The 13,359-nt window shown below is 38.7% G+C and overlaps 1 protein-coding gene across 1 annotated transcript in view; it reads right to left on the minus strand.

The window, feature by feature from the left end:
* LOC139217590 (A-type voltage-gated potassium channel KCND3-like) overlaps positions 1–13,359 on the minus strand; it is an 89,510-nt gene that overhangs the window by 13,575 nt on the left and 62,576 nt on the right. Inside the window, exon 2 of the mRNA XM_070848948.1 lies at positions 1,150–1,312. Coding sequence (XP_070705049.1) covers positions 1,150–1,312 — 163 coding nt within the window. The remainder of the gene's footprint in view (positions 1–1,149; positions 1,313–13,359) is intronic.

Genomic DNA, 13,359 nt, shown 5'->3' on the forward strand with positions numbered 1-13,359 from the left:
CATCTAAAAATATCAAAATATTTTCACCCTTTAAAAAGCACCCACTATGCAATTCTGCTCTTAGACTACATTTTTCTGTTTGTTTATTTAAAAGTCAATAGATTACTTAATGCAAGTTTTACAGGCATCATGGAACAATTTACATGGAAATCTTATTTGCAATGTGTATTAGGCCTACAGCATTTTCACTTATTCCATATTTGTGGTGTAATTTGCTAAAAAAATGAGAAGTTAGGTAGGAAAACTGTAGGAAACTTAATTTCATTGCAGTAATGATTTGGCAAAGTGGTTTTAGAGTGTTTTTTTTTTTTATTATCTCAACTGTGAAGAGGCAAACTGAACCACATGAAGGTGTACAAGATTTCACTCCATTGTGTTTGAACTGCATTTTTTCCTTCTACTTCTGTTGATTCAAGGCTACATATAAATATTAATGAGACAATGAGCTACCAAGGACTCTTATATCAGTATGGTTTCAAACCAGACTTTTCCCTCCTCAATTAGCTATCAGCAGCTGCTCTCTACCTTAATAGCACTCTTATCTAAACCCGTTGAAAGGTCAAACCCTCTGGGTGAGTGTAGTGAGTGGATAGCTAACATTTGGTGCTTGGATTTTAAGTGTGTGTGAGAACAAGAGAGTGTGTGCATGTGTGGAGGGACCATGAATAATGTGGGTCTGAAGGGCAGCAAATTTCCTGTGTGTGTGAGACGGTGTTGGAAAATGTGGCATGATGTAGGCTGAAGGACAGCCATTTGCACTGAAGACACTGAATACATAATTGGGGTCAATCCTTTTCACCATCACCTTGTTTAATTTGTAAAATGTGTCCGCTGTTCTCTTCATAAAAAAGGAGACTACCACTTTGTCAAGCTCTTTTAACCTCTCATTATATTAATGATCTGAATATAACAAAAAAGAAATTCAAAAGCTATTTCAGACACATTAGTGTCCTCTCACACAACATTTTTACACTTCGACCTCCCATTGATTCTCATTAACTTACTTATATCTAATGATCCTATGGTACTCAGGCCTTTTGAACATCAAGAAAGTGAACTCCTAGTGGTCAGGTTATATGTATGTGCGCACACTCCAGCACAAACGCACTTATTTGACCCCCACATTACTCCCTGTTGGAGGACGTTTACCTTCTGAGCACGGCGCTTGTCCGCTCTCTGGTTCTGGTGGTAGATGCGACTGAAGTTGGAGACGATTACGGGGACGGGCAGAGCGATCACCAGCACACCGCTCAGGGAGCAGATGGAGCCGAAGATCTTCCCGGCAATTGTCTTTGGCACCATGTCTCCGTACCTAGAAATGAGACAGATGAGAAGAAGTTAGGCAGATACATGCTTTAGGATACACTACGTATGTTTCATTCCACCTGTTTCTATGCCCATTTTCCACTCATTCAACCTGAGTTGAAATGCTCTGAAACACATATCAGAAAAGAGAGTGTAAAGTTTTGGAAAACACCTTGACATTGTCTGCTGCTGCACCTGCTGCTGTAGACAAAGCATTCGTTTAATGCTGCTTGACTGCTGATCAGGAAGGTCCAATAGAAAAAAAACAAAAAGAATGAAAAGAGCGATGGTGCAGTGGGGGCCAGACAAGAGTTCTTGTTGCATATGAGTGCAGAGGCTGTTGTGCCTGATAAAAACACCACATGGATCAAAAGAGACAAATTAATTGCCATCATGGATCAAAGCATCCAAACCACTTCTGCTCAATTTATTATTATTATATTCTCACATCATCTTCTGTGTAAGAACTTGATGACAGATGAGTTCCTTTAAAAGGTGGTTAAAGGAAATTTTCAAAATTTCAGAAATGCATCTTTGTAAAATTACACAATTTTAAATGAGCGATAATTGCTGACTCTACATTGCCATACACACACACCCACCGAGGTTGAATTATTCCAGCAGATCAAGTAGTTCTGAATGCACTCTCTACTGAATGAACTTTCTACTTTACTGCACTACACTTTGTGGCAATTTATTCTAATGTTTTTGGCAAACAATATCACAGCACAACACATTGCATCTGATACATGCACCATTTTACTGCTTGCTATAGAGTTAGAGTACTATATCTGCATTAGCAGTTTTTTTTGGCTACGTTGGGGGCAGACATCATGGTATCACCTTCTAAGTGGCTATGGTTATCACGTTAGCTTATTTACACATACGGCAGATTCATTTTTGATAACAGGTGAGTTTCTATTATACATTATTGGTAATAGTGAATGAGTGAATAAGGGCCTGTTTTAGACATTGTTAGCCTTTGCTGCTTTCCTATTCTTTATTCCCCATTTTAACTCCTTTTGTTCTGTGCTTCTTTCGGGCTTCCGATAATTCGATTACACAGGTGAATGGCTGCTGTAACAGGTGGACAGAGGTAGAGAGATAGGACCACTGCTATCTATGCAGCTCAGACTGGACAAAGCCATGCCAATGGGATCTGGGGCCAGGAAGAAGCCAAGGTAGACTTGCTGGCCAGAGCTGTGGGGCATGGTGGCGTGTAGTGGAACAAATTGATTTAAAATCACAGACTTCTAGGACAAGCTTGTAATCGGGTGGGAAAAAAATAACCCTGAAACCTCCTGGAGAGGCTGCTGACATCATATTTAAGTAGTGAGATGTGAGGCGATGGGAAACAATGTCTGCTGGTACCATTTTGAGAGAAAAACTGAGTAAAGTCCCTGATGACTGATTTCCTCAAGAGCCACTTTTAACAGCTGATCCAGTTCGGGGGTTTGATTTTGATCCTCAGATTTTTGCTAAAACACTTGCACTTGTCAAAAGACCTTTTCTTCTCCTTCTCTCTCGCTGTTTGGCCTCTTTGGCTCCTCTGAGTTTCCTCTTCACTGCATTCTCGACACAATGAGACTCTTGACAGGTAAGCCCCATGCACTGTTGACCACTGTGTCTCCTGAGGGCCGCTCTCTGCCCAGACGTGGGTGGGTGTTGGCTTTCTACTTTTCTAACTGTTGTTTTTTTGGCTGAAAGCTCCCACTCTTCATGCAGAAAAGCGCTATAATCGCTAGACTTACCTCCTGCTTACTACCCACAAACTGAAGAGCTGGAGGATTATCACAAACCCTGCCTTCTGCTCTGCCTGAACAAATATGAGCAAGAGGGGAGGGCATAATGTTGCTCAAATCCTCTTTGAAAATTACTTTTTCCTCTCTATAGTTTTTCTTTGTGCGAAGTAGAGATGAGCACAAATGATGAAGACCACAATAAATGACACAGATGAGTTATACAGACTAAAGTGATGCTGTTTCGACTTCTTTTTCCTGTTTATTGCAGAGAAAAAAAACAACCCTTTCATGTACACATTGGTACATTGTACAGTAATTTTACAGCTCTCGAATGATCAATCACCAATAGTGATTGTCCAATCATAGCTTAGCAACCGTGGCAGGTTTGTCAGGCTTTGGATTTCCTCACATGTTGAAGTGGTGAGCATGTGGTCTGGTAAGAGAGACACTTGAAACGATAAGAGTGTGGAGGGTGGAGAGCAAAAGGGTAAGGAGTGGATTAAACTTTATGTTTGTCTGCGCTAACATAACGTAACGTAACTCGCATAGTACTTAGTACTTAATGGTCATGCTGCATGACTTCCAATGTCAAGCATCCAAGCAAAAACAAAGTTGCTCCTTTATTTCCATATCTTCTAAATAACATGGATCATTCATTTGTAATGCAAATAAATTAGTAAACTGGGCAAAGAGTTTTAAACAAACTCATAAAGCTAACGATTATTAGCAAACTAGCTAGAATAAAATGCTCGAGAGACAGTTTTCTTTTGCCTACCACAGTTGAGACTAAAGTAACTAAAGGGTCGGGGGGGGGGGGCAGCTCAGAGTTGTTACTCATGTTGCAGTATAGAAAAACATTCTCATTCCTCTTTACACGCCAAACTCAATCTCAGAGCAACACTTTTTCTCATGTTCAAAAACTCCTAGCAGGCAGGCTGATGTGTAGTGCAAGTGCAGAGGGCACAGAATCAGAAATATGACGGATTATTTAGAAATGATGGAGATTTGACCACAGGGCTTGTTGTTATTGTTGCTCAGTCCTACTCCTGGCTGCCAGACAATCAGACAAATGATTTCACAGTTCGCTCCGCTCACTGTCTGTCAGCCGGTGAGAGATGACACTCTCCTGGCTGCCTCTCTGACTGCTTTGTTGTAATAATGTTTGACACTTCATACCCACTATGATGTGTCAAACATCATTACAACTGTGATATGGTGGATTATTCAAAACTTTGCTCTTTGCAGTGAGTTCGCTCACAGCAGGGTGTTGTATTTAAAGGGATGGGTGCCAAAACACTCAGTTAGCTATGATTGCTTTTATGTTGGCTCCAAAAAAGGCCGACGTCTCTTTCAATTCGGAGTTGACCCTTCACTCCTAGTGGTGATCACATGCTGTGACCAATCACTTTCTCTTCTCATTATAAAATTTAAATGTACCTTCTAATCAAATGGTTCGCTAATACAGACCAGTCTGCCTTTTTTTTAACAGCTCTTTAAAAGAGTTTTAATTATCATACGCTTCTAACTACCTTTCAGGTAATTGTCGATGATTTGATTTGATTATTCTGATGGTAAAGGTAATTTGCCACTGGCTGGACGCTTGCACAATGTGTTATGGGTCAAAATACTCTTTTTTAGTCTGTTTTCAGTCAGATTTTAGCCGCCTTGAAAAAAAACACAGTCCCCTCATTATTTTTAATGCAACAACTCTGTTGACCCAGCAGGGCTGGTACACACGTTCCTAGAAGATTACTGATGCAAACACAGTATTTCTACTGGTCACTAGCAGCTAGCTGATCACTGAGATGCAAAATAGAATAGTTGCTGCTCACGATAACTCTCTAGAGTTGTCATATCCTGTCTCATAGCAGTATAAACCACTGTGTAGTGTTTTGCCAACTGATAAACCCTCAAACTAACAGATGTGGATCATATTTCACTGTTTGACCGCGACCTGAAGCAAGAACCCGATGGTCACTCTGACAGAGCTCCAGCGTTACTCTGAGGAAATGGAAGAACCTTCCAGAAGGACAACCATCTCTGCAGCACTCCACCAATCAGCCTTTATGGTAGAGTGGCCAGACGGAAGCCTCTCCTCAGTAAAAGGCACATGACAGCCCGCTTGGAGTTTGCCAAAAGGCACCTAACCGACTCTCAGACCATGAGACACAAGATTCTCTGGTCTGATGAAACCAAGATAGAACTATTTGGCCTGAATGCCAAGCGTCACGTCTGGAGGAAACCAGGCACCGCTCATCACCTGGCAAATACCATCCCTACGGTGAAGCATGGTGGTGGCAGCATCATACTGTGAGGATGTTTTTCAGCGGCAGGAACTAGGAGACTAGTCAGGATAGAGGGAAAGATGAATGCAGCAAAGTACAGAGACATCCTGGACGACCCGAAGCACACAGCCAAGATAACGACGGAGTGGCTTTGGGACAAGTCTGTGAATGTCCTTGAGTGGCCCAGCCAGAGCCCAGACTTGAACCCCATTGAACATCTCTGGAAAGACCTGAAAATAGCTGTGCAGTGACGCTCCCCATCTAACCTGACAGAGCTTGAGAGGATCTGCAGAGAAGGATGGGGAAAACACCCCAAATGCAGTTGTGCCAAGCTTGTAGCATCATACCCAAGAAGACTTGAGGCTGTAATCGCTGCCAAAGGTGCCTCAACAAAGTCTGAATAAAGGGTGTGAATACTTATGTACATGTGATATTTCAGTTTTTTATTTTTAATACATACAGTGTCTCTGCATAACTACAGTGGAACTGCATAACTTCCACTGCAGCTCATTTGAAAAGTTACATCAATACAAACAATAAAAAACCTAAATTTGTATTTAAGAGTTAGACTCTTGCTTTTAAGTTGTTGTCGTATATTTTGAAAAAGAACTCTCTTTCATTTAAAAAATCAAAATGGAATACGCAGCAAAATGAAATGATGAATGAAGTGTTTAATAAAAGCAGCAACTAATGAACGATGACAACCATATTGACCCTCTGGTGCCAAAAATACTCACAACTCACCAGCTCACATGGATTTTGTTCAACTCTTCTATTACAAATGTTTATATTCTATTTAATATCATTATCATATTAAATGAATATACTATTTTTTCTATATTCTTTGACAGATGTGTCATCCCCTTTAGGTCACTTACAACATCAATGTGTATTTCTATTTATTTTTGGCACTCTCATGTACATTAGCCTCAGTCCTCACACAGCAGTGAGGAGCTGCAGTATCAAGTGCCAAAGAGTTCAAAATTTCCTCTCATTCATATAATTATGATTAATTAGTCAGGAGTCAGAAGTATAAATATTTGTGTATAAATAATGCAAAACACTGCAAACTGGGAGGATGCTTTTCTCTCAAATAAGCAATTATGGTTAATACATGGACTACTCCTGTTAACCTGAATATCAATATTTACACAGTGATATATGCTAACATGAGTAACAAGCCAGTAAACAGTTAATTTGGTTAACAATTAATTGTTCACGAAAAGCCTGAAAGATTAGTTAAACCAAGCAACAAGATACAAAACACAGCAGTAAGGCTACTTCTCCGGTAAATGCGCTTCCACAAACATTCATTACTTTGCTGTTTCCATCTGCCACAGTTTAAAACACAGACCTAAGCGGGTGGAAAAATCAATTGTGAGGGAATTTATTCAGTCATGGGTTTTATCCTTTCCAATCTCCTGCTCGTTTTGCTCTTCATTAAAAGAAGCTCTGCTGTTACTTCCACAACATGTGGAGGGAACAGCGTGCTCGTGATAGATGTTTGATGGGCATCAAATAAAACAGAATTGGGAGGACGTGCTGCATTAAAAAGGCATGATGAAATCAAAGCAATCAATCTGGCTGAATGATTTCAGCTTATAGGAGGCAGAATCAAACCAAGTCAAACTTTGTTAGATCTGTGATGAGGAACATTAAAAACTGTTTTCACAAGAGCAGCTAAAGGACAAAAGCTAGTTTTTCATCATTTGGGCCCTGTGTTACTCTTGCTTTGACAGGTGTTAAGAGTTTATACTGTAATTTTCATTTATTTCTTGAAGATTGATCACCTGTACGAGGGTACCTGAAAATGATCAGAAAACCAACAAATGACCAGATTTACTGGACATATGAGTCATCAATCAACACACACACAGATCTACAAAATGTCTCGAGGGCTGGTAACATTTTGTCCTGCCACATTTGTGGTTTGCAAAGTCCCCATGAAGACATTCTCTTTGGACTGAGCATCTTTTTAACATTACTTAACCTCATGTAAACATGTTTTAATTTGCCCTACCAGCTGGTACCTGACATGTACGACAACCAATCCAGATCAGGGATTGCTGTTGTGAATGATAATTGGGGTCATTGGGGGATTCCCTTGGGCTTGTTCAACTCTAATAGCTCCGAAGCGTTAATTATGGACGAATCCAGAAAACACAAAAAAATTGGCGACTTTTTTTTTCATCAAGAGATAACAGATAATATGAAGCAGTGGAGAAGGCAGCACAGTGGGTGCTGTGATTGAAGACGGAGGGTCACTGCTGGCTGCTGATGCTGATGGATGCTAAAACTGCAGCTGAAGTGGGTCCCAGAACTGATTTAATGGACTATTGGAGCCATTCTTTAGAGGCATTTAGAGATCATAACAAATGAGTAAATTACACACTGAGGTTAGTTTGAACAAGACGGATGAAAAGAGAAGACAAGTAAAAATGCAAAGACTGTTGAGTGTAACCTTCTATTTTTTTTTAAATCCAATCAAATTATAAACTATATTATTATAACTCCACTCGTCTTGGATCTCTCACGAAAATTGAATTCTCACTATGCCACCAGCTTAAAGGAAGAATGGGAAGGGCAAAAACTTTAAATTCTTGTTCACTTTGTACCAACTTTGAGCTCATTACTCTTCAACAAGAGCATCATTACATTTTCTAAATAGACAAATGCCTCTGGCATCCATCTGGTGCCATTGATTTGAAGCTGACAAACAAAATGATGGGTTTATTGCTTTAAGTCATCACGGATCCCACCAATTCATGGATTGTTTTTCAGCCGGCTTTTGCTGAATTGAGAGAGCTTGCTTAGTCCTCACAACACCAGTACAACAAAGGGCATTTGGACTAAGACATATTTGCTATAATAAGATTGAATTGATCAGAAAAAAAATGATTTAATTGGTTATTTATTCATCAAAGTAACAAACACAACGAGGCAACAATGATTAATGTAGGTGAATGACTTGCACATAAAAAGTTTAAGTATTCAAAATAGCCCTTTGCTAAATAATGAATTCACGTCTTTAAAGGATTAACAGATTTATATAAATCTCTTGAATATGTGGTAAGCTGCCAAATCCTGATTGCTTTTTGTGACAGGCACACATTTTCTGTGTGACACTGCAGGTTAATAAGAGATCTCTTTGCATGATGTTTACATAATCTGCCTTGAATCTGAACAGATCTAATAGTATGCTGCTATCAGTGTTGGATAATCCCATTGTAGATAGAAGTGCAGAGTTTGGAAAATGTCAATCCACTTTGGCTGGTGCTCAAATACTCACCTAAACAAAGAAGCAACGAGCAGACATTTGTGACCATTTTAAATACATGAAAATAAATCTCATGTTAGACAATGGTAACAAACAAAAACACTGTCAATACTGATTTGGCATTTCTGAGATGACAACTTTGGCTTATTAGAACATGGCTGCAATGTAGAGTGATGTGATCAGACAGGCTGTAACAAGCCAACAATTAAACTAAACCACACAATTTAAGGGTAAAACTGAAAGTAATATGAACTGTAAAGTTCTCATCAATCCCTTTCTGCCCACAACTGTACGGCCACAGTAGATGTTTACAATGGGACAGCTTGGGTAATAATTTCACTGTTTGCCTTCTTGTTTTTCTTCTTCCAAATAAATTTGGCTAATCTGGGGATTTGTTTAAAATATAAATACCACTTGGGGGTATTGGAACAGCCAGTAAACACAAAATTGACATATTACTGCTTAATAAAGTTGATGTGGTGAATGTGTTAACAAACAGTTGCCTACTTACACAATTAGGAGACATATTTGAAACCCTGTTTCTGGCCACCTGGCAAATGTAAATCCAATATTCTGTCTCTTTTCGCTCATGTTTTTGGTCTACTTCAGCTCCTGAGGCAACTATCAGGCTTTTTTGATGCTAAAGTCTCCACAATGTTCACCAAGCAGTCAGTACAGTTACTTTGTCTTAGTGTCTTAGCATTTTTAAGACAGTGAGTCAAAACAAGTTGCAGGCAATAAAACCAAAACAACAAGCTGAAACATGTTAAAATCGTATTAATTCTACTCTAATCTATAAAATGATTGATGTGTTCATCACTACTAACAATGCGACATGTAGTCATCCAATCCACTCTTACCATAAAAATGTTGATTAGCGCAGCTAAAACTTAATTATAGTACTAATGACCCAAATATCTTATAATACCACAAGCTGCAGTTATAAACTCCAAAACTGAACATCACTTGATAAAATTTCCTCTCCCCGACGAGTGAAGCAGTGTTCACAGGCCTTGCACGTCTCTGCAGCACCAGCTTGGTCTTGTTTGCTGCTCACTTTCATACTTCAGGACACATTTACGACCCTCTCTTGTCCTCTTCAATGCAGAAACCAATCTGCTCTACTTCACCTCAAGAAAGTGAACGTGATCAATGGCTGCCCTGACCATCTTTCCAGGGGGACTATATAAGGGCACACAACCTGCTGTATTGATATTTCCTCACAATCTCACCTTCTTTCTACTGGAGGGAAACAGAAGAGTGGGTAATAACAACAGAAACAAGAGGGAAGAAAGAGCTAGGGGCTGCGATGGGGTTAAACTGAAGGAAAAGAAACAACCTGATGTCTGTTATTACACACAAAGGCATGTGAGGGATATGGGACATTAGTACATGTGACCTGCTGCCAGTGGAAAGAAAGCACCATCCATCATGACCTATGTGAGCTCCTGTTTAAATCAGAGGCTGGTCAATCTCAACAGGAAGAGTTAACATCAAGGGCAAACTAACCTGACACAGAGGGCATGATGACTGAAAACAGTAATGAGTTTATTTAAACGCATGATTACAGCTGGTATTCAGCTGAGCTTCATTGTTGGCCAAAGGGTGATATATGAGTGGCTAACTGCTGCACAATAGCAGAAAATAAGAATGAAGGAATAAAAGCTATTTTCCTTAACCTTTATTTACCCAGGGAAGGTTTCCAAGGCATGCATTGTCCTTTTCAAGTGCCTGCTTAATATTCAGACAGCTACAGTGTACTCATGCTGCCCAGCAAAGCCACTGTCCCCTTCTAGGTGATTAACATTGACTGTTGCTTATTTTCACGTTAAACTGTGCTAGATAATTGTCTTTGAAACAGAGGAGATTGTATCAGCAAAGCTGTTCAAAGTCTTTCAGATACTGTAAAAGCAAGAACCACTAGAAGAAGAACCGGAAGTCCTTTCTATATTATTTCTATTTCCAAAAATATGGAGCCCTTTTCTTGGTTCTTGGTCTTCAATCTTCTCAATCCTGTTATATCCCAACTGTCATGACTTAATGTTTTAACACTGAACCACTTGCACAAACACTTGCACAAGCAGATTTGTTCTTACGTGGCGTGAAGGAGAAGTTTGAAAGTACTTGTCGTAATCACCAATCACAAGGGGGAACAATCACTTGTTTGACTTGAAAATTATACTATTTTAATTCATTATTCATTAATAATAATTTATATACTATGTCTCTGAAATTTACTGAGATCTGCGGCTCAGCGGTAGAGTGGGTCGTCCCTCAATCGGAAGGTCGGTGGTTCGATCCCTGGCTATGAGTCTGCATGTTGAAGTGTTCTTGGCTAAACACTGAACCTGAACTTGCTCCTGTGTGTGAATGTGTGTGAAAGAATAGTCTCTTCCTGAATGAATGATGTGTGAATGAGGATGTGATGCTTTGAGTGGTTGAAATGACTAGAAAGGTGCTATACAAATATAGACCATTATTTACCATCTACTTATTTAGATCTTAACGGCATAAGTACTTATCCGTAACATGTGAACAATTCAGAAGTTGTCGCACTCCAACAGCTGCCTCAGGATCTTAATGTAAATCGTCATTGCACCAACATTGTATATACATATAACAATGTATCCTCTCGTCCATCTGTTCTTGTCCCCTTGACTGCCTCTCATTTAAGTCGTACACCGTTGGCTTTAGAAAGACATTTTTGGCATCTAACTTCCCGTTACACTGCAAGTCTCTGTGGTGACACAGCACTGACAGCTGTAGTAATATTTTCTCTACTGACACTGACACTGTTATGATTTCTCCTGCTGATTTGTAGGCATAGGACTTTTACTTCTTCAGTATGAAGTATTTCTTTTTATATGTGGGTGACATTTTTGTCACTGAATGTTGCCTACAAATGGATAAGAACAGGTAGCCTTGCATGGTAATTTTTTGGGTGAATCTCATGTACTCGCACCTGCTTATGAGAAGGTGGTTTTTACCAGTGGAAGAAGGACTTTCATTTACATAAAAATACCAGTGCAAGAAAGTAAAAATACCACTACACTCAACCACAAATATTATAAAAGTGAAAATCCTACACTGTAAGAAAAAATAAGGTCATTTAACTTAAAAGTCTTTGTTGAGTTTTTGCCACAAAGAGCTGAGTTCTTTGAACATACCGATATCCTTTCAATCAAATAAAGCAAGCAAGTTATAAGTGGTCCAAAATGTATTGCTGTAAATTGTTACAACTTAACAGTTTAAGTTCTTGCCAACAAACAAGTTATGTTGTGCCAACAATAAACTTGTATTACTTCTTCATATTAATGCAAGTTTGTGCGTTTGTTAAACTCACCAGCTTAAGTTGAAAGAATTGTTAACCTATAAACTGTTGTTGAAAGAAAACAATGTTTTGGCTTTGAACAACATAGCAGGTTAAGTTGTGAATAAATCTGAACTCATTCACTGCAGTTGAGTGAAACCAAATATATTTGCTAATTGGACACATAATACTACTTTTTTCAATATTGGCACCACTTACAGTCTAATGTTAGGAGAACTTATATTTTTATGGCAAAAACTGAACTAACCTTCGTTTGTTAAAAGAATGTATAGTTGTAATTCCTGTTGACAAAGTCCCCCCCATGCATGCAAACAGGCTTTGTAAATAATTCACAATAGACAAGCGGTCAAAAGATTTTTTTTATTTTCTAAAGTTGAACAGAACAAGTCTTTAAGTGCTTATAAAGGACAAAATTGCAAAAGCTGTAGGCCAAATACAAATTTTTAGGCGAGATACTGTAGATGAATAGGAAAAAATAAATGTATAGATATCAATTTGAAACTTTTGTTGTAGATCATTGACATAAATGAGTAAATTACTGTATGTTTTCTGTAATTTTATGTTTTCATATAAAAAGTCATTTTAGGGATGAAAATGGCCAAAATTTGATTTATTTTCAGCAACAAAATCTAAATGATTGAGCCAGTTTTAAATTTAAGTTTTGTTTTGTTGGTATATTAGTTAAAGATTTTTTTCAGCAGGGATTTTAGATCTTTTTTGAACAAGTTAGTTATTTGTGAGAAAACCTGTAAAAATTAAAATTTTGCCTGTTTTTTGGGGGCTCTGAATTCAATAACTCAGGCAGGAATTAAACATTAAGTCACTGAAAATAACTCAAAATATTCTTAAGTACAAGACTGGAACATTTGGAGCCTATAAGTGCTACAAAAGTGGAGATCTTGTTGCAAGAGTGTAAGGAAAACTATTTTGAGAAAGTGAGCCCATGAACATCGATGTTTTCACCTGACGTGTCTCGCCTTAAGTAGAACATTTTTGCAAAAACATTTAATCTTTCAAACAACATTTTTTCATATGGTCTTGTATTCTAGACAAGCTTGGAGCACACCTGCAGTGCCTCTGAGGCCACTTTGGGAACCACTGGTATATTAAAAAATGCCAGGTTTTAAAACTAGTCAACATGTATCTAAAAGGGGCCAATTAAACAGGCCTGCTATTTCAAATATTCAAATCCTCAATATTTCAAATCCTAAAATGGCTCAGAACAGTGAGCAGGAAAAGATGCAACAGGATTTACCTATGAAACAGTTACATTTTGTACCTCAGTATTTTATTGCGCAGTCCATGTATTCTGGCAGAGGCCTGTTCTGGTTTGATTTTCATGATGACCTTTTGCAGAAACTCGAACGTGTACTTCATTGCTGAGGGATATTCCAGGTTTACGGCATAGATGACACCCAT

The sequence above is a fragment of the Pempheris klunzingeri genome, chromosome 2 (genome assembly GCF_042242105.1).
Source record: "Pempheris klunzingeri isolate RE-2024b chromosome 2, fPemKlu1.hap1, whole genome shotgun sequence".
Classification (NCBI taxonomy): Eukaryota; Metazoa; Chordata; class Actinopteri; order Acropomatiformes; family Pempheridae; genus Pempheris; species Pempheris klunzingeri.